Below are 25414 nucleotides of genomic sequence, written 5' to 3'. Positions count from 1 at the left end.
TATCCCAGACATATTCCCTCCAAGAACATTATTATTCATCATTAAACGGGTCATAATCCAGCAAGGGAATAAATGAGCACGCTTATCATTCCTTGTACCTTTATGAGATCTTTCTCTTGCAGCCGCTCATTCATATCAGCTCCCCTGTTATACATATGACTGTCTTCATCACATAGTTTTCGTTAGTTCTTGATTAGGAACAGTATGAGCAGTAATTAAATAAAAGCAATGTGAGGAACGGAGAATGAGAGAGCTGAGGTAAATAAGCGTGACTTTGTTTTGGGAAAGCATGAAAGCAATCTGGTTATACTGTCGTGTTCAAGAGACTCCATTTTATGGCATGAAATAATTTATTTTGGTAATGTTTCAGTAACTCTTGCAAACTGAAATAATATGTGTGGTGGTGAAACATTTCGGAGCTGCTAGTTCGATAATACTAGTCATAGTTTCTTTATTATGTTGCTCAATCGAATTATAATAAAAGTCTGAGTTTTACAATCACTGGTGAGTCTAACAGTGCTAACCATAAATGACTATCTTGTATAAGGGCAGAGTTGAGGCAAATAATATAGAAACATGTTGCAAGAAAGCATGTGTGACTGACAGACAACCTCCGTGAGAGCGAGAGGAATCCAGCAAGTGAAGCGAGGCTTGGTTAGCGCCGCCTAGGTGCTTGAGGAACACTTCGTTTGAACAGAGTATTGTACAGGGCACCTGGGGGTGTTTACGGGGTTAACACTATTCATATTTATTTCTGTGTGGGTGTCGCTACCTCTGAAACCTTTAAATTATTTCACATATCATTACAAATTAAACACTTGTTAGCTTTCTTTGTTTTCAGAGGAGAATCAGCTTAAGTTCTATGGCAGGGTAATCACGATAAATAGTTAACCAACACGAGTTTATTGCTTACACACTAACACACACGACACGTCCATGCACACACCAACACGAAGAGACACACGCGCGAGGCTCTGCGGGAGGGGAGGGTGACGGAGGCGGCGGGTTCGGGAAGCGGCTGCGGCGGCTATCTAGGCTACGTGTAAATATCACAGGGAAAACAAAAGGAACATGGAGACGCACCTTGCACACACTGGGGAGGCGGTGCCGAGAGAACAGTACTGGTGGTGTCCTGCCCGGTGTTGGGTTGCTTACTATTCCACTAAAGTAATCAACACATACGCGATTATCTTACAAATATTATACATATCGTTCTTAAAACTTAGATTCGATTGTTCCTTGTTGGGCGGTGCAGAGGGTTCGTGGTGAGGATTCAGTAAACATCTTTCAACCACGACCCGTCTCATCAGGTGGCGCCCGCCTAGGACACCTGGAGGTTACATACCATCACCGGGAAACCTCTGGGCGCGGGTTGTGTAGGATTAGAACCGAATACTTGTGTGTGCCGAAAAGTTTCACGGATCGTCTCTGTACGGCTGGAAGAGCGAGGGTGTGGTGATGGTCTTGTGGGGGGGCGAGGTGCGGCCGGCTGGAGTGCCGCTCGTGGACAGCGGCGCTGCGGGGGTGAGGGTGGTGTTGGATGAGGCGGGCGGTGAGGTGGTGATGGTCAAGGGCTCGAGGGTGGGCGTGAGGGCGTGCGAGATGGGCAGGCTGGGGTAGAGGAGGCCGCACACACACGAGTCACTGCCTACCTTGGGGGAGTCTCTAAGAGGACAGGTGGCCAGGTGACCCCCGACCAGTGGGCGCGGTGAAACTGGCGTGGGCGTGATGGGCGAGGAGGCCAGGGACGGCGGGACCTCGTGCGGGCGTATCTCCCCATGCCTGAGGTAGGGAGCGGCTAGGAGGCCTGGGTGTGGGCGGGGGTAGGGGGCAAAGCGTGCCAGGGCGGGGTTGTGGGAGGGCATGCTGTAGCCTAGGCCAGGCGCGCTGCCTACTTGGGCTGCGGCGGCGGCAGCGGCGGCCCAGGGCGCGGCGTGGCCCAGCGCCGGCGGCAGGTAGGGCGGGTATGCCCCTGTGGCGGCTGCGGCGTGCAGCAGGTAGGCGGCCAGGGCGGGGTCGGCGTAGGGCCAGGCCAGGGCGAGGCGCTGCCGTTTGTCCTTCATCCGCCGGTTCTGGAACCACACCTGCGGGAGGCCAGACGGAGATATAGATTACCTTACTTTATAAATCATCTGACGTAAACTTTTACATTTTCCCAGACAGCTTCATTAATTAACGTCTGACTTTTTTCTTCCAGCAGTAATATGATTATGACTTCCGGTTTCTTTCACCAGTATCAATTATCTTCATTGTCTGAATACAAATTTGATAAAGAACTAGCAAGGGAGTGTGGCACCTTTCTTATTCTCTCAAACTAGGGAGTGCTGTGTGTTGTGCATTTACTGAGCATAGAATAAAATGATGATAAAACTGAATAAGTTACTTGGCAATCAAATAATAATAAAACGATGATGACGAGGATGAGGATGAATACAATGAAGGTGGGCGTGCAAACAAAGATGGAGAACACGAAGAAAACGAGGACGAGGACGCAAATAGAAAGGATTAAGCGAATTAAGATTTAACTGAGACAAGACGAGAATAAACGGAGCTAGAAGGGTAAGAGGACTCGAAAGACGAGTTCTAGGACTTGGAGGAGACAGAACCCAAGTCAAACACTCCGTACCTTGATGGTGGACTCCGGAAGGTTCAACTCCTGGGCCAGTTCGCAGCGCCGGGGCCGACTCACGTAATTCTCTTTGTAGAACTCCTTTTCGAGGCGGCCGATCTGCTCCCGCGTGAAGGCCGTTCTGTAGCGTCGTATTTCCGCTGCTGACTGTCCTCCTACTGGCTGTTGCTGTTGCTGTTGTTGTTGTTGCTGTGACTGCGATGATGCCTGCTGATTCTGTTGCTGTTGTGAGGATTGCTGTAGTCCACCTCCTCCTCCTCCTCCTGCTCCTCCCACTGTCGCTGGACCTAAAGGGCTTCGTGCTTTGCTGCTGAGGTCGTCGTCGCCACCTGCAGGAGAAAAAAAATAAGACAAGGGTAAGTTAGACAGTTAATACAGATAACTTAAATAATAGCCCGTTCCAGATGGTGATTGGAGAAAAAAATGGTGAGTGATGTGGTAGTGACTAATGGTGATGACGGTGATTTTTAGTGGTGGTGACGAGTGGGTTGCAGCATCTGAGGTGAAGAACGAGCAATGGTGTTCAGCGGTGTTGGTGGTGTTGATGGTAACAGTGGAGGACAGTGACGAGGGGTGATAACTTGGTGATGAACATATAGTAAGCGAGATAGTGGTATTAATGATGGTTTTAACTGGCTATAAGGAGGGTGCCTGAGGGAGGGAGCTTCACTATCGCCCTTCCTTACCTGTATACCTCACTCTTACGGTTGTGTCTCTTCCCGTATCATCTTCACGCCCAGCATCATCATCTCATTCATCCCATCTTATCCCAACAGATACTCAACCCAGCCCAGCCCAACCCGATCTCACCTATCGCCATTTCTTACTTACATACCTACGTCACTTTTACTGTTGCATCTCCTCAAGTATCATCTCCACGCCCAGCATCGCCATCTCACTCATCCCAGCCCTATCCCAACACATCCACAGGCTCACCTATCCTAACGCAACCTCACTCCCGGCTCTCCTGACGTGTATCTCACTCTTATTACTGATGCATCGCTTCCCGTATCATCCCTACATTCAGCATTACCATCTCATGCATCCCATCCTACCCCAACACATACGCAGCCTCACCCAACCTAACCCAACCTCACTCTCGCCCTTACCTACATCACTCTTACAGTCGCACCTCCTCCCACATCATCTCACTCACCCTACCTCAGACTCCACCCCACCCCCGCCCCATCTATCTCCGCCCCGCTTCACCTCCATCCCGCCCTGCCCCGCCCCGCCCCGCCCCCAGACACAACAGCGGGCGGATGTCACAACAGCCGCCCGGGCCGTCTTTGATCACCCACCTTATCTCTTGAGCCAATTGGGGCCTCGTGAACCACTCTCAGATTTGTTTACAAACACTCAATTAACGAAGCTCCTCGGGCCCTCTCTAGTTTGCATAGGAATTTTCAGTATTATTTTGCTTTTATAGGAGACGTGATTGGCGCTGAGGCTAATGGGTTTTCTCCATTATGAGGGCAGGTTTAGGAGGAGTATAAGTGGGTGGACGTTTCATTTATGTGTGTAGCGATGAGGAGGAAGAGGCGAGGCGGTGAAGTGCGGTGCTTAAAAGTAGCCGTGACCATAATAATCTAAGTGCTGGAGAATGTTGCCATATCATCTGCGGAGAACCATAAGAAATGAAAGGTAAAAAAAAGTATAGAAGAAAGGTGGACGGTAAAAATATGCGAAGGGGTGATTTATTTTATAAGAGTAGCCGTGACCATAATAATATAAGTGTTGGCGAATGTTGTTGCGGAATCATTTGTGGAGAAATAAAAGAAACGAAGGGGAAAAAACATAGAATAAAGGAAGACGGTAAAAATATGCAAAGGTGTGATTTTATTTTTTCTGAGAGTAGCCGTGAGCAAATAATCTAAGTGCTGGATAATGTTGCTATATTGTCATACCATTTGTGGAAAACTAAAGAAAACGAAGAAAAAACTTATAGAAGAAAACTGGAGGGTAAAGATATATAAGAGGGTAAAATTTTATGAGTAGCGTAAACACGGGAAAATAATACCGATATCATAAATGGGAACTATAGAAAACATACAAGAAAGGTGATCAGTAGCATTGAGCGAGGATGTGAGGCATTTAACCCGGCAGCAGCGATGGGCCAAATTTGTGGCTTTACCGTGTAGCAGCGCCGGGCCAAATTTTCGCCATGAAATGAACCCCCCAAAATAGATGATGCATAAACTGATCACAAATGCGTTGATATATATTATGAAATGGTTTGCGTGAGTGATGATTTTTTTTCTAATTTTCTCGCCTTTAAGAAACATGATCCCCGCAGTTACCGGGTTAAAGTAAGGGAGAGCGGAGTTGCTTGAATCAGTCGATGCTGCACCAATTCAACAGATATGAACCAAATTTGACAACGGGCCTGACAGCTACATTACACCTTTTTACTCAAGAAATATCACTTGAAACAGAAGTAATACGTAAAGTTTGAAACATACGCTTTAGCTGCACAACGATCTCATTTTCTTTTCACATATCCGACTATTGAAAACAAGATACTAACTAAGCTTCTTTATATTAACCTTCCGATAGTGGTCCGAAGGTTCAGAATTCACGTATTACCAAAACATTATTCAAAAGGGAAGGTAAGCAGTAACACGCGCTTTAAATAAACAGGATCAGACGCCAAGTAGACAGCAGGTAAGCAGGTATATAGGGTAAAGGTGAGCTGCGTGTCAGTCTGCTGTGATGAGCTCGAGGCAGGTAAACGCAGGTAAGAGGAGGCTTGTGTAAACAGGATGCTGCGGGGGGAAGGGAGGGAGGAGGAGGGAGGGAGGGAGGATGAGAGAGTGCATGTGTTAGTTTTGAGAGGTGCTTAAAAGTACGGAGCTTGCGTGCATGTTTAATGAAGTGTGTGTGTGTGTGTGTGTGTGTGTGTGTGTGTGTGTGTGTGTGTGTGTGTGTGTGTGTGTGTGTGTGTGTGTGTGTGTGTGTGTGTGTGTGTGTGTGTGTGTGTGTGTGTTTGGACGTGGAAAATAATGATAAAAAAACACTAGCTTCTGTTCAGTGGGAAAATCTTGGCAATCATCCCTAAGGTTCATATTCTCCATTATAAGTAAAGTGTACAGAGAGAAACAAACACACGTATAAAAAAAAAAAACACATCCACAAAAACGAAAGAATATTTAACGCTTAACGGAGTCCATTAACCGTAAAACACTGAATATTCTTTTGTTCTATCGCTTTATGGTGGAGGGGAAACGTAACAACACATGATTGGAGAATTAAACAAAGAAACATGAAAGGGGTGTCTAAAATATTAATATGAAGTGGGGGAGAGAGAGAGAGGGGGGGGGGGGGGAGGACTACACGGCGGCGCGGCAGAACTCCGTCTCCTGTTGACTCTCTCCTTTTGTCTTCCGAGCCCGTGGTGTATTCCGGGGAACGTAAATTAGTTAAGACTTTGCAGGCTTTTTTGTTCTTCTTCTCTGAGCGGACTTTATTTTTCTCTTCTTTTTTTTGTTTTCACTCCTAGCAGGCTTTTTTGTTATTTTTCTCTGAGCGGACTTCATTTTTCTCTTCATTTTGTGGTTTTACTCCAAGCAAGCTTTTTGTTTTTTTCTCGTAGCGGACTTCATTTTTCTCTTCATTTTGTGTTTTTACTCCAAGCAGGCTTTTTTGTTTTTTTTTCAGCCAACCTTCATTTTTTCTTTTCTTTTTGTGTTTTTTCCAAACTTGCTTTTTTTTTTTTTTTTTGGTTTACTTCATTCTGTTTTGTTGTTTACGACTAATAAGTGACGCTACAAGTCCCGGGAATGCAGTAAAGCCACACGTCGTATATACAGTTCGCTAGTAAAGCCTGACATACCTTTTACCGCTTACAAATCCGAGAATGAGGATAGGCAATGAGAGGTATGTCCGGCATTTCCCGCGGCGAGGTGACATAACTACTACGAGCGGTGCCAAGCTATTGTGTTCTCGCTCACTACAGATATAGAAAGCCATATTAGCGAGAATTTATTTACCCTTCAGATGTGTATATATGTGTACGTATGTGAATGTGTATGAATGTGTATGTATATGTAAAGCTGCTATGCCCTTCAGAGCTATATGTATGTATGTATGTGAGAGGAGGCAAAGGAGTGTATACCCTTCAATGGTGTGTGTGTGTAGAAGATGGCTAAGAAATCGGAGCTCATATATTTGTGCGTGAGAGGAGGCAAAGAAATGAGAGCTTATATGCCCTTCAGAGGTGTATGTGTGTACGTGGACGACGGCAAAGAAATATGAGCTTATGTAACCTTCAGAAGTGGATGTGTGTGTGTGTGTGTGTGTGTGTGTGTGTGTGTGTGTGTGTGGGTGGGTGGGAGGAGGTGAAGGTTGGGTATTTTTTGTGCAGTATAGGAGGCAAGCCATGGACATAACAAATAGTAAATGTATAAAAAACTACCCACAACATGCTCAAGAAACAAAAAAAGAGATAACAGAGAGAGAAATCAATAGCCAAAGATTAGTTTCTGATACACATTCGTCCTAATGCTCCCTCCCCGAAAGAGTTTACCTCAAAGGAAGATCGGCTGACTCCAAGGGAAAGACGGAGGGATGACTGAAGGGAAAAAGGAAGGAAGGAAGAGCAGGGATGAGAGAGGAAAGGGAAGGAGAACGGGGAAGATAACATAGACCCTTCAAAGGTATATGTATGTATGTAAAAGGAGGCGAAGGGTGGCAAAGAAAATAGGCCAAAAATAACTACCTACAGTTTGCTCAAGAAAAAAAAAATGATGAGAGCAAGAGAAATCGAAGGCCAAAGATCAGTTTCAGATACATATTCGTCCTAAAACTCCCTGCGTGCAAGAGATCGCCGACTCCAAGGGGCCGCCGCCGCCACCAAGCATACACGCGCTGGTCTCGTCTCATCACCGCGAAAAGTCTCACCCAGCCACTCAAGGGATAGACGCTGCATCCTTTCCCGACCCTGAGAACTCGGGTGTCTTAACGCTTAGATCAACAAACGATATACTTTTACATCTTCACTCACTCACGAGGCGTCAGATCTCCTTGCCTCGCCTCCTTCCTGCCCGACACGAGGGGAATCTGAAGTCTAATGGGGGAGGGAGGACAGCCGGACGCTAGCCTCGGGGGCGGCGCGATGTTTGGCAGCACAGGTGGTCGGGGTAGTTGGCGGTGATCTACGCACGTGCCCAATTAGCGGTGGCAGCGGTGGCAGGCGCGGGGGAGGGCAGGAAAGGACTGAAGGATGACGGAGGGTTGAAATGAAAGGCGGAGAAGGGAAGAGAAAGGCTGGGGAAAGGTAGAGGTAGGATAGGGAAGGAAAAGAAAGGATAGGGGAGAAATGGAAAGTAAGGGGAAGAATAGGGAAAAGGGGAGAGGGCTGGCGAGGAAGGATAGAGAAAGATGGAGGGATGAGTGAAGGGGGAAAGAAAGACGGAGAGGCTGGGGAAAGGAGGGAAGGAATAGGGAATAGGGAAGAAATGGAAAATAAGAGAGGGCTGGGAGGGAAGGATAGAGAAAGATGGAGGGGTGAGTGAAGGGGGAAAGAAAGACGGAGAGGGAAGGAATAGGGAATAGGGAAGGAATGGAAAATAAAGGGAAGAATAGGGAAAATAAGAAAGGGCTGGGAGGGAAGGAAGGAGAAAGAAAGACGGATAAGTGGGAGAAGACAAGAAATACGGAGAGGGACAAGGGAAGGCTGAGGAGAGGAAGGGAAAGGAAAGGGAAGGAAAGGAAACTGATAGGGATGGAATGGAAAATCTTAAAGAGGAAGGACAGAAAAGAAAGTGAAAGGGAGGGAAGGTTGGGGAGAGACAGGTAAGGGAGAGGAAGGAAAGGGAAAGAAAGGGAAGGATGAAAATTAGAGGGGAAGGGAGGGGAAAGGAAGAGAAAAATAAGAAAGAAAGGGGAAAGGAGGGCAGGGAGGAAGAAAGATGGGAAAGATAGAAAGGGAGGGAAAAGGCGGGGAAGGGAGTAGAGGGAAGAAAAAAAAAAGAGGGGGTCGGGCTGTGGAAAGGAAGCGGAAGAAAGAGTTAGGACGGGGAAGAGAGGAAAGGAAGAGGAAAGATTGAAAGGGAATGGGAGTAGAGCAGGAAAAAAGGCCAGCGAGGGAGGGAGGGAGGGGAAGGCGGGGAAAGAAAGAAGAGGGAAAGGCGGGCGGGGTAGAGGGAGCGAGGTAATGGGTAGGAGGAGGTTGGGGCGGTGCGGTGGGGCGGTGCGGCGGGCTCTCAGCTTCACTTCACTTCCCCGGGACGAGAAAGCGCGCGTGCCCGGCTCTGACAGATATTTGTATAACCTTTTAAATCCAGCCATAATTGCGACGCCCACCTGCGAGAATAACTTACGAGGGAGCGGAGTGACGGGAAGGGAGAGGAGGAGGAGGAAGAGAAGTATTAGTGGCTGTTGAAGGAGTCGCTACTGTTGATTATACAATGAGTCCATTACGTTGTTTTTCTTCTACTGGAGAGAGAGAGAAAAAAAAAAGGTAAAAAAAGAAGATTCAAATATAAGTGGTTTTTATGATATTTTTTTGCGTGTAACAAGGGACGGGATGAAGGGAGAGAGAGAGAGAGAGAGAGAGAGAGAGAGAGAGAGAGAGAGAGAGAGAGAGAGAGAGAGAGAGAGAGAGAGAGAGAGAGAGAGAGAGAGAGAGAGAGAGAGTGTGTGTTTTCGCGTGGAGGCGTCTGAAGGGCAGCGGGTGAACGGAGGAATAATAAACAAGCAAATAAGTGGCGGTGAGTAAACAAACAAATATAATGTGGCGTTGGGCTAACACGACGCCATAAAGAAAACGGGAAGCGGCCTCGAAGGTAAGACTGAAGGGATGTCATTACTATTATTATTATTATTATTATTATTATTATTATTATTATTATTATTATTATTTTGGTGACGGTGGTTGTAGTAGTAGTAGTAGTAGTAGTAGTAGTAGTAGTAGCGAAGAATAGAAAGTAAAGGCGAAGAGAAATAGAACAGAGAGAAAAAGGAACACTAGGGAAGAGAAGGGAAAAAAGGATGAGGGGAGTGTGGAAGAGAGTGGAGGACAGTAGTAGTAGTAGTAGTAGTAGTAGTAGTAGTAGTCTTATACGCTTCCCATAGAAACGCCATCAGCACCGTCATCCCACATTCCCCACGGCCTGCCTCACTTCCTCCCGTATCTCCTCCTCTGTCACACCCGCCCCCACTCACCCATCACACCCACACTAAGGTCTCCCCCCCCCCCTCCACAACCACCCACTCACCACACCCAACAACCTCCCCCTCCACCCACTCAACCCCCCCCCCACACACACACTAAGTATACAAATAGATGGATTGATATATATATTTTTTCCATGACTTTAGTGTAGGATGAAGTTTCTATTTTCGGAGCTACTTCAGTTTTTTTCTGCTCCTTTTTTTTATCTTTCTACTAGTAAACTTTTTTCTGTCTATCTTTTAAAACCGTCAGAATCGAAATATCGCTCCCTGGGAAAGAAAATCCAGTGAGTCTATCCAGCGAGTGAAACGAGAAAGGAGTTGGAGGAGGAGAAAAAAAAGAGAAAAAGAAGAAAAATAGGAGAAAACAACAAAAACGGGAAAGAAGTTGGAGGAGGAGAAAAAAAAGAGAAAAAGAAGAAAAATGGGAGAAAAACAAAAAAACGAGAAAATAGTTGGAGGAGGAGAAAAAAAGAGAAAAAGAAGAAAAACAGGAGAAAACAACAAAAACGGGAAAGAAGTTGGAGGAGGAGAAAAAAAAGAGAAAAAGAAGAAAAATGGGGAAAAAACAAAAAACAAAAGTAAGGTAAAGTTGGGGGCTAGGCTATAGGTGCTCGTTGCTTCAGTGCTTATCTCCGTCGCATAATAAAACAAAAACAGGAGTCAAAGAATAAAAATAACCACTATAACAAAAGGCTCACCACTGTACTATTCAAGCATGAGATCACCGAGCAGAGCGGACGAACAGGCGGGAAGCGACACTCAGAAGGCTAATGTGGCGCAGATAACAGGGACAGGAGATACAGAGGAGGAAAAAAGAGGAAGAAAAAAGGCTGAAACACAAGAGCACATGGTGAGAGGAGAGGGGAAAAGGGAGGAGGAGGAGGAGGAGGAGGGAAGACAGGGAGAGGAGAGAGAGGGGACATGTGACAAGGAAGCGGGAGGAGGGGAGAGAGGAGACAGGGAAGACGAGGAGACGAGGACATGGAACAGGGAAGAACGGAGAGGAATTACAAGAAGGAAATGAGTGGCAAGGTAGGAGAGGTAACAGGGAACATAGGAGAGTAGGGAAAATGGGAGACGGGTAAGAGAGGATAGAGGGAGAAAGGGGAAGGAAGAAGTAAACAGACATACGACAAAAAGGAATAGTGAAGAATAGAAAGAAAAGACGAAGAGAAATAGGACAGAGAGAAAAAGGAACACCAGGGAGGAGAGGAAAATAAGGATGAGGGGAGTGCGGAAGAGAGTTGAGGACATGGAAGAGGGAATAAAGAAAAAGAGGAAAGAGAGGGGAAAAAGGAGGGAAGTAGGAAGGAGAAGAAAGGACAGGAGAGAAAGGCAATAAGAGAGAACTGGGATTAGAGGGAAAGAGAATAAGGGGTCAGCAGACAGAGAACACAGAAGAGGGTAGACGATAGGGAAGAAGGAAGAGGGAGGAAAGAATTAAGAGCGAAGACGCGGGTTAGGAAGATAGAATGAAACAAGAAAGACACAAAAAAAAAACGAGGAGAAAAGGAGAGATAAGAGAGTACACAAGTTGAAGGGAGACGAAAGGAAATGGGAGAAGGGGAGAAGAGAGAAGGGGAGAAACAGGAAGAGAAGGGAGATATGGAGATGGGAAAAGGGGAAACGAGAGGGCAAGTGGGGGAAAGAGATGGGAAGAGAAGGAAGAAGGGAGAAGGGGATACGAAAGGGGGAGTGAAGGGGAGAAACGGGACGAGAAGGGAGAAGGGAGAAGAAGGAAAGGGTATATACGAGAAAGCAAGTGAGGGGAAAACACAGGAAAAGAAGGGAAGGGAAGACAGGAAAAAAGAATACACGAGAGAGCGAGTAAGGGGAAAGTGAAGGGAAGAGAAGGAGGAAGAGAAGACAGGGAGAATGGGTATACGAAAGGGCAAGTGAAGGGGAGAAACAGGAAAAGAAGGGAAGAGCAGACTGGGAGAAGGAGTATAAGAGAGGTCGAGGGAGGGGAGAGAGACGGGACGAGAAAGGGGAAGGGGATACGAAAGGGGCGAGAGAAGGAAAAAGACAGGAAGAGAAGGAGAATGGGATACGAGAGGAAGAGTGAAGGGGAGAAACGGGAAGAAGAGAAGGGAGAAGGGATACGAGAGAAAGAGTGAAGGGGAGAAACGGGAAGAAGAGAAGGGAGAAGGGGATACGAGAGGAAGAGTAAAGGGGAGAAACGGGAAGAGAAGGGGTAAGGGGGGACAGGGAGATGGGAAACGTCGGTACAAGAGAAGTGAGAGGGTCGAGTGAGAGGGTCTACAAGAGGAGTTAATAACCCCCTGGTGAGGAGCGTCGGTACCTTCAAGCGAGCAGCGGGCGTGTGTAAGATTATGGGCGAAGTATGTTGTGTAAGGGGACACTCGCGCATTACGATAAGTGAAGAGAAGTCATTCGATCCGCCCTCCCCGACACCAGGCAGACAGACCCTCCCCTCAGGACGTGTGTTGTCTGTTTATATATTCCTCCTTGCTCTCTCTCTCTCTTCTGATTTATTTTCTTAGTTTTCTTATTTTTTTTCAAAGTTTCTGTGTTTGTCTGTCCTTGTCAATGTGTCTTTTTATGTGTTTTTTTGTCTGTCTGTCTGCCTGTCTGTCTGTCTGTCTCTCTCTCTCTCTCTCTCTCTCTCTCTCTCAATACGCTATAATGCTCTTATTTTCACTCTAAGACACTTTAAACACACCCACACCCACACACACAAATACACACATAAATAAATCGTAGACACATATACTCAGATATTGGTGTCAGTAATTATTGTGGTCCCGAGGAAGACAACGCCAAGAGGAGGAAGAGGAGGAGGAGGAGGAGGCAAGACGTCTTAATTTAAATGTTTACACAGCGTCGAGTGGACCGGAGCAGCTTGGTCCACGCCCGCGCCGCGCCGCTATTAGCACGCCGAGACGCCCCCTTGTTCCGCGTGTCGCCCGTGTTGTGTGATCTATCTATTTATTTGTCTATCTATCTGTCTATCTGGCTGCAAGGGTGAGGGAATAGGAGACCCCGCCGACGACAACTCTGGTCCATGCACTGCCCCGCCCCGTCCCATGCTAAACTACACGACGTAATCCTCCATTGATCATCTCGACGACATCCCTGCCCCATGCAAAACGACAATTCAAATATACAGTGATCCTCCCCATGCAAAACGAAGCGTGGTAACCCTTAACACCCCTCGACGACATCCTTGCCCCATGACGGAACCTTTAATTCCTTTCGATAACAATCTTTCCCCACGTCCCGCCCCGCCCCGCCCCTTCCCATGCAAAACGACAGAGAAGGGAAGAGAAGGCCCCTGACAACGACAACCCCTATCGCATGTCCCTCCCCGCCCCGTCCAATGCAAAACGACAGAGAAGGGAAGAGAAGGCCCCTGACAACGACAACCCCTATCGCATGTCCCTCCCCGCCCCGTCCTATGCAAAACGACAGAGAAGGGAAGAGAAGGCCCCTGACGACGACAACCCTATCCCATGCACCGCTCCGTCCCGTCCCATGCTAAACGACAAGACGTATAACCCTTGATTGCTCCTCGCTCTCTGGCTGACTGCATGATCGTTAACTGACGGACCTGTTTCTGTATGTGGAGACAGATAGTGGTGTCGACGTGGTGGGTATACAGTGGGTCACCGCCTCGTTAGTTTTTGAGGGGAATATTATACAATGTAAGTAATTCTGAGGCGGTTACTTTTGCTTTGAATGGCGGTATATGAATGATGCTTAGTGAGGTTTGTGTCTGCGTTTATGTACAGTTTGTGGTGTTTGTGTGGTAGTGTGTCATCGTGCTGTAACGTTTTTAGAAGACAACATATTTTCTAAGTCTATTTTAGCCACCGTTGCCAGGTTATCGTACCCAGAGCATAGTATTTACCGGTTTCTGACGCCTAACAAGTGCCAAGAAACATCAGGATCTAACTCTTTTAACGATAACTATAAATGAGTTTCGTTATCGGAGCCCAGAAGACAGTTTTGGGGTAGGAAGTCGGGAAATATAAGCGGCTGAGTACGATAATCTGGCAACGTTGATTTTAGCCCTCTTGTCTCTTTTTGATAGCAAGGAGCATCATTTTAAAGATCTTGTTTCTGCGTATGTGTGTAGCCTGTGATGTCTATATGGTGGTATAGTTTGTTATCGTGCAATCACTTTGTTTTAGAGACGCATAAATTTTGTTGATCTGTTTGATTTCTCTTCTCTCCTGAATAGATACCAAGGAACATGATTTTAAGCTCTTGTTTCTGCTTTTGTGTAGAGTCTCTGTATGGCGTCTGTGTGCTGGGGATATTGTTACCGTGTCGTCACTATTTTACGGGGATTATAAAATTAACCTATGAAAAACTTTGTATATCTTTTTAACTCGATTCCTCCTTCTCTCATCTACTGGAATGGCCGCTTGAACGTTATTCCAGAGTGTTGTTTCTCCCTATGTGTACAGGATGGATTGTTGTGTCTGCGTGGAGGGTCACATGTCATCTTGGAGTCCTTTTTTACAGCGCGGAATATAACCTTAGTAGGGCTTTTTGCGGCCAGCGGGTAACCAACCATCTGAGTACTCGTCCTCCGCCCCGCTGTAACTGTGTCTCGCGAGGTTTGTTTACGTTGCTGATAACACGTTTCTCAGATTATTTCTCAGCTTGTAAAGTAAATGGACTGCCGCCGCTTCTCACCCCCCCCCCCCACACACCCTCACACATCCCACCACCCACATCCACTTGCACATCCCACCGCCACCCACCCACACATATCCCACCACAAGACACATCACCTCCACCCCAGCCATATGATGTGGTGAGTGAAGGAGTAAGAGTATGATGTAGCTATTGAGTGTGTGATGTTACCCTGTGATGTGATATCTTTAATACAAGAGGAGTGATTCTTTATCTCTCTCACTCACTCACACTCTCACACACACACCACCACCACCACCCCACCACACACACTGATCCCCCTCTCCCTCCTCACCCCCACACAGCGTCCTATACGATAAAACAAACATATGAACGATGTAACCAAACAAGCGAGTCATTCCATTTATTTTCTCTTCTCGTGAGCAAGACGACGCGCCGGTCACTGCGAGGCTCCGATGAAAAGGAAGTCCCGAGTAAACCGAGTCTTTATATAGTATCAAGGCGCTTCTCCACCCGAAACTGACCTCTCTTTTGGCCGCTCATCAATACTTCTTTCTATATGGGAGCAGTGATTAGCGGGATTTTTGTTGCTCTTATTTAAGTTTGCCCTTGAAATGCTTCCTGTACCGTCAAAAAAAAATGAAAAAGAAAACGAACTACCTACGCTGTGTTTAGCTAAGGCATTATACAGACGTCCTTGCCTTCATATAAGAGAAGAATCGCTCATATGAAAAGGAAATCCCAAGTAAGCTGAGTGATCATTCTGTCAAGACGCTTCTCCTCACGAAATTGACCTCTCTTGTGGCCATGCGTCTGTACTTCTTATATTGTACCAGTGATTTGCGGCTTTACTGTAAAAAAAATGAAGAAAAAACGAACTAACTACACTGTATCTAGCTAAGGGATCATATAAACATCCTTGCCGCCATATAAGAGAAGAATCGCTAAGATGAAAAGGAAATCCCTAGTAATTTCTCTTTTTGGACACTCCTCTCTACTCTATTCAGGAGCAGTAAGTAGCGGGCTTTTTTTTATTTTTTTTTATATTTTTTTTACGCCCTTGAACTGTCTCCTCTACTGTAAAAAAAATGACCTATCACTGGCCGCTCATCTATACTTCTTTCCATGGGAGCGGTGATCAGCGGGATTTTGTTGCTCTTCTTTATTTTTGCCCTTGAGCTGCTTCCTTTACTATAAAAAAAACAAGCGAACCCGAACCTCGTACCCTGTATTCTGCAAAGGCATTAGAATAGACGCCCTTGCCACCATATAAGAGAAAGGCTCATTCGTCCCTCTCAGAAATGTCACGTCACGCAGCGGCCTTCATTAGCTCACTATCATCGGCTTGCGTGTAGCAGGGATCAGGGACAAGGAGCGACAAGTCAGAGGACCCCCGTGATTGGCACTTGGCCGGTCGCTGGGGTGAAGGAGAGAAGGGAGGAGCCAAGGTTTGGGTCTGGGAGGCACTTTGGGTATCCGGGATGAGGGAGGAGAGGGACGGTCGAGGTTCGGGGTGAAGGAGGGAAGGGAGGCACGAAGGTTTGGTGTGAGAGATGGAAGGAAGGGAGGCACATAGGTTAGGGGTGAGGGAGGGAAGGGAAACATAAAGGTTTGGGGTAAGGAAGGGAAGGGAAGGAAGGGAGGAACAAGGGGGTAAAAGGAGTGAGTGGGGTAAGGGAGGGAAGGGAGACACAAAGACTTAGGGAGAGGAAGGGAAGGAAGGGAAGGGAGGCACAAGGAATCGGGGTGGGGGAGGGATGGAAGGGAAGGGAAGCACAAGTCTTTGGGGAGAGGAAGAAAGGGAAGGGAGGCACAAGGGTTTAGGGGGAGGCAGGGAAGGAAGGAAAGTTCAAGGGTTTAAGGTAAGGAAGGGAAGGAAAGCACAGAGATATTGGGAGTCAATCTGATGTTTCGGGAGAGGGAAGAAAGGGAGGCAAGGGATGAGGATTCACTTTGGTTGTCTGGGGTGGGGATAGGAAGACACAGTGGGCTTAAGGTAAAGACGGAAAGGGAGTCATTGAGAATTGGGAGTTAATATGATCGTTTTGGGTGTATAGGAAGGAAGGAAGTGAGGCAAAAGCTGGGGGGTCACTTTGGTTGTCTGGAATGAGGATTGGAAGGAAGACACAAAGGGTTCTAGGTGAGGAAGGACAGGGAGGCAAAGACGGGCGGGAGCCAATATAATCGTTTTGGGTGAAGGAAGAAAGGAAGGAAGGGAGGCAAGAGCTGGGGGGGTCACTTTGGCTGTCTGGAATGAGGATTGGAAGGAAGACACAAGGGTTCTAGGTGAGGAAGGACAGGGAGGCAAAGACGGACGGGTTTTGGGTGAAGGAAGAAAGGAAGGAAGGGAGGCAAGAGCTGGGGGGTCACTTTGGCTGTCTGTCTGTCGCGTCTCTGTCTCCCGCCGCCCCGTGAATCACTGTCGCGGTCACAGCACGCAGCGAGGCCTCTCCGCCCTCGTGCCGTCAACCGCCCTTGTCGCCGTCGTTCGTCCCGATGCCAAAACAGAAGCGAGTCTTACAATTCTTTGGTTAAAATCTCGTGTTACTTTAATGAGATGCAAAATAGGAAGTGAGTCTAACCTCTTTCTTTTTTTGGTTGTTTGTTATATCTTGTTACTTGAACGCGGCGCAGAGTTTGTGATTTTCCATTTGCATTGTTTCATAACTACCAACATTATAACAAGAGGGATCTGATTAGTTTTAGTTCTTATGGTTTTCTTCAAATTAAATCATAGGGAGGCGTCTGGAATACCCATCCTTTATTCTTAGTTCTTAAATACCTTGCGTGAATAATCCATCCTTCACTCCCGGCTCTTAGATACGCGCTAAATACATGTGTGAATAACCCTTCCTCACACTTCCAGTCCTGGTTTTTGAATGTGTGTTAAATACGTGTGCTCTCCTTCACTCCTAGATCTTAAATACTTTGCGTGAATAATCCATCCTTCCTGGTTCTTAGATACGCGCTAAATATGTGTGAATAACTCTTCCTCACACTCCCAGTCCTGGTTTTTGAATGTGTGTTAAATACGTGTGCTCTCCTTCACTCCTAGATCTTAAATACTTTGCGTGAATAATCCATCCTTCCTGGTTCTTAGATACGTGCTAAATATATGTGTGAATAACCCTTCCTCACACTCCCAGTCCTGGTTTTTGAATGTGTGTTAAATACGTGTGCTCTCCTTCACTCCTAGTTCCTGAATATACTTTGTGTGAATAATAACAAACCTCTCTTCCCGCCTGACACTGTTGCTGCGAGACGCCACCCACACGGCAGCAACAAAAGGCCGCCAGGGAGACAGACACATGCACTCGCCCTCCCTGGCACGCGGGACGCACCTCCATAATCTACGAGCGCCGTGAGCCTCATCAAAAGCATCGTGAGCGCGCCATAATTTCCTTCACATAAACGCAATCATTCCGCGTCGCCGCGCACCATCACCGCGACGCCACGACACCGCTGGATTATTAATGGCGGACACACACACACACACACACACGACCCCCACCCCCCCTAAAGCCTCTAGAACGCCTAAACCCCTTAAAAAAAGCTAAGGGAGGGAGAGACAACACAAAGGGGAGAAGGAGGAGGAGGGGAGGGTGCACATAGGTAAGGGAAGCGGGCGGTGGTAAGGGAAGGGGGAAGGGATCGATGGGGCTAAGAGAGGAAGGTGGGAATAAACGGGGGGAGGGGGGGTTAAGAAGAGGGGGAGGTAACGGGAAGGGTGCCACAATCGGGGGGCCAGGCTGGGTGATGCAGTGCCACCATTACCTCGGCGGACGGCTTGTTGGCCTGCCCTCCGCGGGTGTTTACGCGTGAGTTACGGTGTTGCCCCTCGGCCCGACTAATGCACAGTGATAAATGCACTCATGACTCTAGCGGAGGAAGGTGTTTGCGCCGCGCCCAGGTAGCTACGTAGGTCTTGGCGGCTCTCCAGCTGGGATGACGGGTTTATGAGCGGCATGGGCACCCAGACACGCGAGAAGCAGTAACACGGCGTCTCTCGCGTCGGTAAACTTGCCTCGTCGCCTCAAACGTTAAATACACTTAAGGAGTAAACACGCTTGCCGGCGGGGTGATGGACGAGGCCGAGGCGAGTCTTGCTAAAAAGATGCTGGCGGGTTGAGACTTGAGGGACTAATTCTAGACGCGGGGCGTGAAGTGAGCGGGGAAGGAGATGAGTGGATGCTGCGCGGTGATAATGTGGAGAATGAGATGGATGAAGAGGAAGAGATTATAATGATTTCTTTACCCAAGGCGTGCAGAATGGGCCGAGGAAAGGAACGTGTTGCCAGAGTAAATAATGATAGTGATAATAATAATGATTGTGATGATAATAATATGAGAATGATGATAATAATAAAAGTAATAATAATAACATTTTCCACTGTTTCCAATTCTGAATATACAAAATTTAACGTTAACAAATGGCGATATATATATATATATATATATATATATATATATATATATATATATATATATATATATATATATATATATATATATATATATATATATATATATATATACTAAGCATCGAATACAAATCCTTAAAAATATATTGAAAAGAAAAACACTCATTCAAGAAAACAAACACATAAGCAAACGAACATCACCTACAAATTGCTTTTTTATGGTGGAAAGTGGAAGGAAAAAATACCCAAATTAACATGATCGACATAAATTTACTTTGTATTGGAAAAAAAAATGAAACTTAGAAGAAAATATAAATAAATGAACGTCACCGAGGCAACCCGATCTATTATGTTAATAAAAAAAAACTTCATAAAAAAATAAGAGAAACAAAAAATAATAAACAAGAAGAATCCAGAACCTCACAGATGCAAATTGATATATAATGAAAGTAATAAAAATCTCAAAGAAAACAAACAAACAAACAAACAAACAAAAAGCAACAATTATGGAGACTCCAGACTTAGCTTAAAAAGAAAAAAATATAAATAAACCACAACAAACAGTTAAAACCCCAAACAAAACCCACCTGAGCCGTCGCAGGAGGCGGGGAGGGCTGTGTGTGGCGAGGGCGGGGACGTCCTTCCACCCAGCGACGCGGGGGGCGGGGGAGGCAGCAGGGGCCCGGGGGACTCGGGGGAGAGCGGCCGATCTGCGGGGGAGAGAAGGGAAAGGTGATAATGAGCAGGTGTGTGGTGTAAGGTGCGTGGGTGTTGGTATGGGTGACGGTGCAGGTGTGGGCGGGCGATACTTAACAGGTGTACAAAGCAGTGGAGGAGTAGGAAGAGGAGGAGGAGGAGGAGGAGGAATAAGGTGTGTGTCTATGGGTATGTGTTCAATATGTGTGGGTATGTGGGTGTGTGTCGGGACGTATGTTTGGGTGAGTACGTATCAGCTTAGGTTTAGGAGTTACCGTTTGAGTGTGTGGATGTGGTTATGAGGAAGGGCTGGGTTAACCCGGTAGCTGCGGGGATCATGTTTCTTAAAGGCCCCTCTAAGCGAGAAAAATGAGAAAAAATCATAACTCACGCAAGCCATTTCATAATATATATATACCAAAGCATTTGTGATCAGTTTATGCATCATCTATTTTTGGGGGCTTATATCATGGCAAAAATTCGGCCCGTCGCTCGCTGGTACACGGTAAAGCCACAAATTTGGCCCGTCGCTGCTACCGGGTTAATCAGAATGGGGGTGAGGAAAATGCATGGGTGTTTTCGAGGAGGTGAGTGTTGGTGTATACGTGTGCCTAAAAGAGTTTAAAAAGCCTTGAAGGAATATGAAATACGTGTAGTGTAGGGTGTGTGAGGGGGGTGCAGGGGTTGGGATGTGTATATGTGTGGGGGATGGGGGGGGCGTGTGTGTGTGCGTAGGCGAGGCGTGGGTGCGTGGGAGCGTTCAAGGAAATGGCAAAATCAACAAATGTAAGTTATTAATCAGTCTCTAAGTGATGACTGGTAGTTGTACGGGTGACTGGTTATGTGGAGTTGAAGAGACAGGTGCGATGGTGATGCTGGTGATGACGAAGCTGGATGGTGAGTGATGCTGATGGTGATGGTGAGAGAAGTTGTGGAGGTGGTGGGTAAAGGAATGCTGTGATGTTGATGAGTGATGAAGATGGTGGTGATAGCGGTGATGAGAAAGAATGACTGTGATGGTAATGAGTGATGAAAATGGTGTTGTTTGGTGGTGACAGAGGTGAGAATGAATGAATATGTTGGTGGTGATGAGTTATGAAGGTGGTGTTACAGTTAGTGGTGATGGAGGTGGTGATGAGAGAGTCTTGTAAACTGAGTGCCAGCCGCGAAAGTAAAAGTCAGCGTGGGTTTGTGTGTGTGTGTGTGTGTTTGTTGGTGACTCCGATAAAGCGGCGAAAGGCAAACAAGCGGACAGGTGAGACAGGAAGCCAGCTTCCAGGTGTTACTTTGCACCTGACGAAGGAGATACACGAGTTCCTGAGACGCGGTGGTGGTGGTGATAGAGGTGGTGTTTGGTGTTAGTGGTGTTGTTGTTGGTGGTGGTGGCGATGGTAGTAGTAGTGGTGGTAGTGGTAGTAGATAGTAGTAGATATTTAAACTAAAACATTTATTTTCTATACTAAACGGGAAAAAAAAGCCTGGAATATAATGCTCCAATAATTTAAAAAGTAGATGAAGGAAAACACCGAAATAATCTAAATTCAAAAAGTTAAATGAAAGAGGAAATTAATAATACCCAAATCAATATAAAGACAGTAATAGCGGCGGTGATGGTGATGGTAGTGGTGGTGATGGTGGTGCAATGTAGTTAAATAAGATTCGTTAGGGATGGATTTGGTGCATATATGTGTAGCTATATTTCCTTACACGTGTTAGGCTAAAATCACTGAGCTTGGTTATGTATGTATGTATCTGTGTGTGTGTGTGTGTGTGTGTGTGTGTGTGTGTGTGTGTATGAGGGCGTATGTGAATAATAAATGGGTATAGTTCGTGAATGAGTCAGTAATGCGTGGAGTGAAGAATGGGAAACGTACATGTGTGAGTGAATGAGTGAGTGAGTGAGTGAGTGAGTGAGTGTGTGTGTGGGGGGGGGGATGTCCGTCAGTCCGATATGTGAGTCGGTATATATGTTTGTGAGTCTGAGTTTACTGTATTATTCATGGATGTAAGTTAGTATGTTTGTGAATAAAATGGTGTGCGTAGATATTGGTTAGTAAGGTATACTACCACCACTATCACCACCACAACCACAACCGCTACCATCAGCCATTACAGCCACCATCGCCACCACCACCACCACCACCACGACCGCCACGACCAAGAGGACTAAAAGGGAAAGTGGTTGACCAAAAGAGGAGTCGCGGCAAAGGTCTCTTCCGGGGGTTAAAAGGACCGAAGAGGAAGTGTTAGGATGCTGTTCTCTGCTGCTGATGATGACGACGATTATGACGATGAAAATAATAATAATAATAATGATAATAATAATAATAATAATAATAATAATAATAATAATAATAATAATAATAATAATAATAATAATAATGATAATGATAATAATAATGATAATAATAAATAATAACAATAATAATAATAATAATAATAATAATAATAATAATAATAATAATAATAATAATAATAATAATAATAATAATAATAATGATAATAATAATAATAATAATAAAACAAAAATTAATTACAATGAAAGTAATGATAATAATAATTGCTATGAAAAAAAAAATGAAAAAAATGTAATAAAAACAGAAAACTTACACTCCTGCGATATTACAACGTTTCCAGTGACAGAATGAAAAACAAAACAAAAAACACTTATGATCGCAATGAAATCAAACACACAGCCTTTTAGAGCCCCCATGACCTGTGAGACAACCCTGGCATTAAGAACACCCGGTAGCAGCGACGGGCCAAATTTGTGGCTTCACCGTGTAGCAGCGACGGGCCAAATTTGTGGCTTCACCGTGTAGCAGCGACGGGCCAAATTTGTGGCTTCACCGTGTAGCAGCGACGGGCCAAATTTGTGGCTTCACCGTGTAGGAGCGACGGGCCAAATTTGTGGCTTCACCGTGTAGCAGCGACAGACCAAATTTGTGCCATGATATAAACCCCCCAAAATTGATGATACATAATCTGATCACAAATGCTTTGATATATATTATGAAATGGTTTGTGTGAGGGGTGATTTTTTCTCATTTTTCTCGCTTAGAGGGACCATTAAGAAACATGATCCCCGCTGCTACCGGGTTAAGAACACACAAGAACAAGAGAACAAAGATTAAGCGGTCCGTCGAGATTGAGGAAAAGGAAGGAGGAAAAGGGAGGAGAAAGGAGAAAGTGATGTCTGCTGGGTTGCAAGCTCTCCCTAACAACAACAACAAAAAAAAAAAAAAAAAGTCAACGGAAACACCAACCGTATCTTCTAAATTGCTTTCGCCTTCAATGAATTCTACACTTCACCTCCCATGACTTTTTCTTGGCCCCTTTCTTTCTCTCTTATTTAATTTTACAAATATAACTAATCTATGACATCTGCATCCCACCTTTTCAGCCACCCTGCACTGGTCGTTAGGCTAATGTTTTTTTTTTTTTTTTCTCCTCTATATTTCCACTTTCCTTTTAGTTGCACGTCTTGACTAGTTTTCGTTACAGCGACCATCGTGTAATCTTTCTTAATATTTTATCTTTATTGGTTTGTCTGTCTTATTCCTTGTAACTATTGGTGGACTTTATCAACATTTTACCTCGCTTCTCCTCCCCTGGCCTATTGCAAAATATAACTTGTGTGCCTTTTGTTAATGTTTTATCTATTGTTAGTCTCATTATACAGTCCGCTCTTATGCAACGTCTGATCTTTGTTAATATGAAAGTTCCATAAACGATATTTTTAGGGTCATTTGCTACCGCTCCGACCTACCTACCCCCTGTCGACCGCGGATAGCTGCTGTGTACCAGTGCTGTGTACGATTCTGTCTCATCAGATACGAGTCTTATCTCTCAGTGCCCTCCCTTGAATCTTGCAGAGGCAGACTGTTTAATTAATTAACTACACTACGACACGAATGCACCCCCTTATCATTCCCTAAATACACAAATAAATATACAAATCTCCCTCGGAAGCTTCTTGATTCACGTTGTTGTAGCACCAAACAAGACTCCTGCTCTATGATGGACAAGTCATGAGCGACTCAGCGCGCGACACGGGCGAAGAGCGACTGTAATGGACGTCGACAATCGCAGAGCAAATAATGTAGACCAGCAGTGCAAACAACCCGTCCGCGTCAATGCCCGCCGAGCAAACACCAAGCTAGAACTGAGTAACTCGGTGGCGGACTTAAGACGCGGGACGGACCACATGTCACCGCTGAGTTTGCCGTCAGATCAAAAATTAAGAAATAAATCGTGGAACCATAACACAAATCAATACGCAAAACACACCTTTGCAATTGCACGCGTAACGACGTCTAGTGTTACTGTTTTCCGATGTTAGAATGATAAAAATGTGAATGAATTTTAAAAACCAGGGTGTCAGCGACAGGCGGGGCGTCGGTGGCATGCTGGCTGCCCGGAACCTACGCCTCCTCACCCGGCTGTTCCTTCCCTCGCTGACGTTATGGGCGCACTACAGACACAGGCGGTGAAATCAGTTAACAGTCAACTGTTTTGTCTTTTAGAAATGAGACCAAATCCACCCACCTAATGAGTCCATTCTGTGGGCGGCGGAAGTGGGCGGCGCGTGGTGGAGGTGGTGATGGTGGTGGTGGGAGCCCTGCAGGAAGGCTCGCCAGAGACCTTCGGGCGTGGTGGGCGTCCGCTCCTCCAGCAGCGCCGCCGTATCCTTGCCCAGGCCGGCGGTGCCCAGAGACAGCATCTTGAGGGGCGCCTCGCCGGACATGAGGTCCATCGTCATCCTGTGGTCTGCTGCGGAGGTCCTCGGAGGTGTGTGTGTCTTGGTCAGCGGCGGTGGACTCCTGAAGTAAGCTTCACTCTGTTTCAGCGGCTCACCGTCCCGTTCAACATCATTAATCAAAGAAATTAACCACTGCTCCAAGCGTGGCGGGCGGCGGCGTGGCAGCGCGGTGATCACGGCGGGAGGATGCTGGGCCAGACTGTCTAGCACCGGCCAATTTGTCGACTGATCTGCGGCATCATTTGTCTTGCCCCTCGGGCGGCTCCGCGTGGGAGCTGCCGACGGTCCCCGGCGCCGGGCAGCTAAACATTATTTTACACTTGTCTTTTCTCGAACATCACGAAGCAACGTTATGAGGTGGTGTTTATTAAAGTCGTTCGTCATTTTCTTTATCTCTGGGCTGCATGAATGCCTTGGATTGTGTTTAATATTGCGGCAATAAGTGAGTAGCTGAAGACGGCGAGGCGGCCGATGATTGGCTGAGCGGCGTGTGAGGCGCGGCGGCCACATTGGTGTTCCCACGCTCGGGGGCGTCCCCGCCGCCCCTCCCGCCGCGCCAGGCCGTCGCCGCCTCCACACGCTAATTGGACGCATTACATCACCTCCGGGGCTTTTATAACAACACTAAGGAACTGTTGAACACATTACACACGGGAATGAAGATTTCGCCGCTCAGGTAAACGCGGGCAAACAACACACAAACGCGCCGGTAAAGGATGGCGCTGCAACCCCGACCGAGGGGCGGGGCGAGGGATAAGTGGCATTATTGACATTTTTACAGCCCACATTTGGAATGCAATTTAGGAAGGAATTGGGCAATTTGGTGGGCCGCCTATCCGGTGTATGCCTAAGCGCCCGTGATAGAACAAAATGAGGGTGCGGGACCATATTTTCTTCTGTAACAAGACGGGGAGGCCATTGCGGCGCGGGGGGCGGCGGGCGGGGGGAGCGGGGAAGGTAGTGGTGGCGGCGGGAGGACGTGAGGGAGCGAGCGGTGATGTGCCCGTGACGGTGACGAGTTAGTGGGTGACGAAGACGTGTTGGGCGGACGATGGAGAAGGGGGATCAGGGTACGAGGGTGAGGTGCTGACAGAGAGGAAGGAT

At 46.6% G+C, this 25414-nt stretch overlaps 1 protein-coding gene across 1 annotated transcript; it reads right to left on the bottom strand.

The window, feature by feature from the left end:
* Positions 1-887: 887 nt before the first annotated feature.
* LOC127003843 (segmentation protein even-skipped-like) lies at positions 888-25209 on the bottom strand. Its single transcript, XM_050870921.1, has 4 exons — positions 24097-25209; positions 19440-19562; positions 2627-2958; positions 888-2084 (listed from the first exon to the last, which is right to left on the bottom strand). The coding sequence occupies exons 1-4, from the start codon at positions 24308-24310 to the stop codon at positions 1416-1418; spliced, it is 1338 nt and encodes a 445-aa protein (XP_050726878.1). The 5' UTR covers positions 24311-25209; the 3' UTR covers positions 888-1415.
* Positions 25210-25414: the final 205 nt, after the last annotated feature.

This window comes from Eriocheir sinensis, chromosome 26, assembly GCF_024679095.1.
Source record: "Eriocheir sinensis breed Jianghai 21 chromosome 26, ASM2467909v1, whole genome shotgun sequence".
Lineage (NCBI taxonomy): Eukaryota > Metazoa > Arthropoda > Malacostraca > Decapoda > Varunidae > Eriocheir > Eriocheir sinensis.
The sequence above is the reverse complement of the archived record's forward strand: the minus strand, read 5'-3'. Positions and strand labels throughout refer to the sequence as shown.

Coding starts and splice junctions, on each gene's coding strand:
- LOC127003843 (XM_050870921.1), bottom strand. CDS start 24,310: ATGACGATGGACCTCATGTCCGGCGAGGCGCCCCTCAAGATGCTGTCT. Junction 2,959..19,439: donor CGCCTCCTGCGACGGCTCAG/GTGGGTTTTGTT, acceptor TTTCTCCTGCAG/GTGGCGACGACGACCTCAGC. Junction 2,085..2,626: donor TTCCGGAGTCCACCATCAAG/GTACGGAGTGTT, acceptor GGCCTCCCGCAG/GTGTGGTTCCAGAACCGGCG.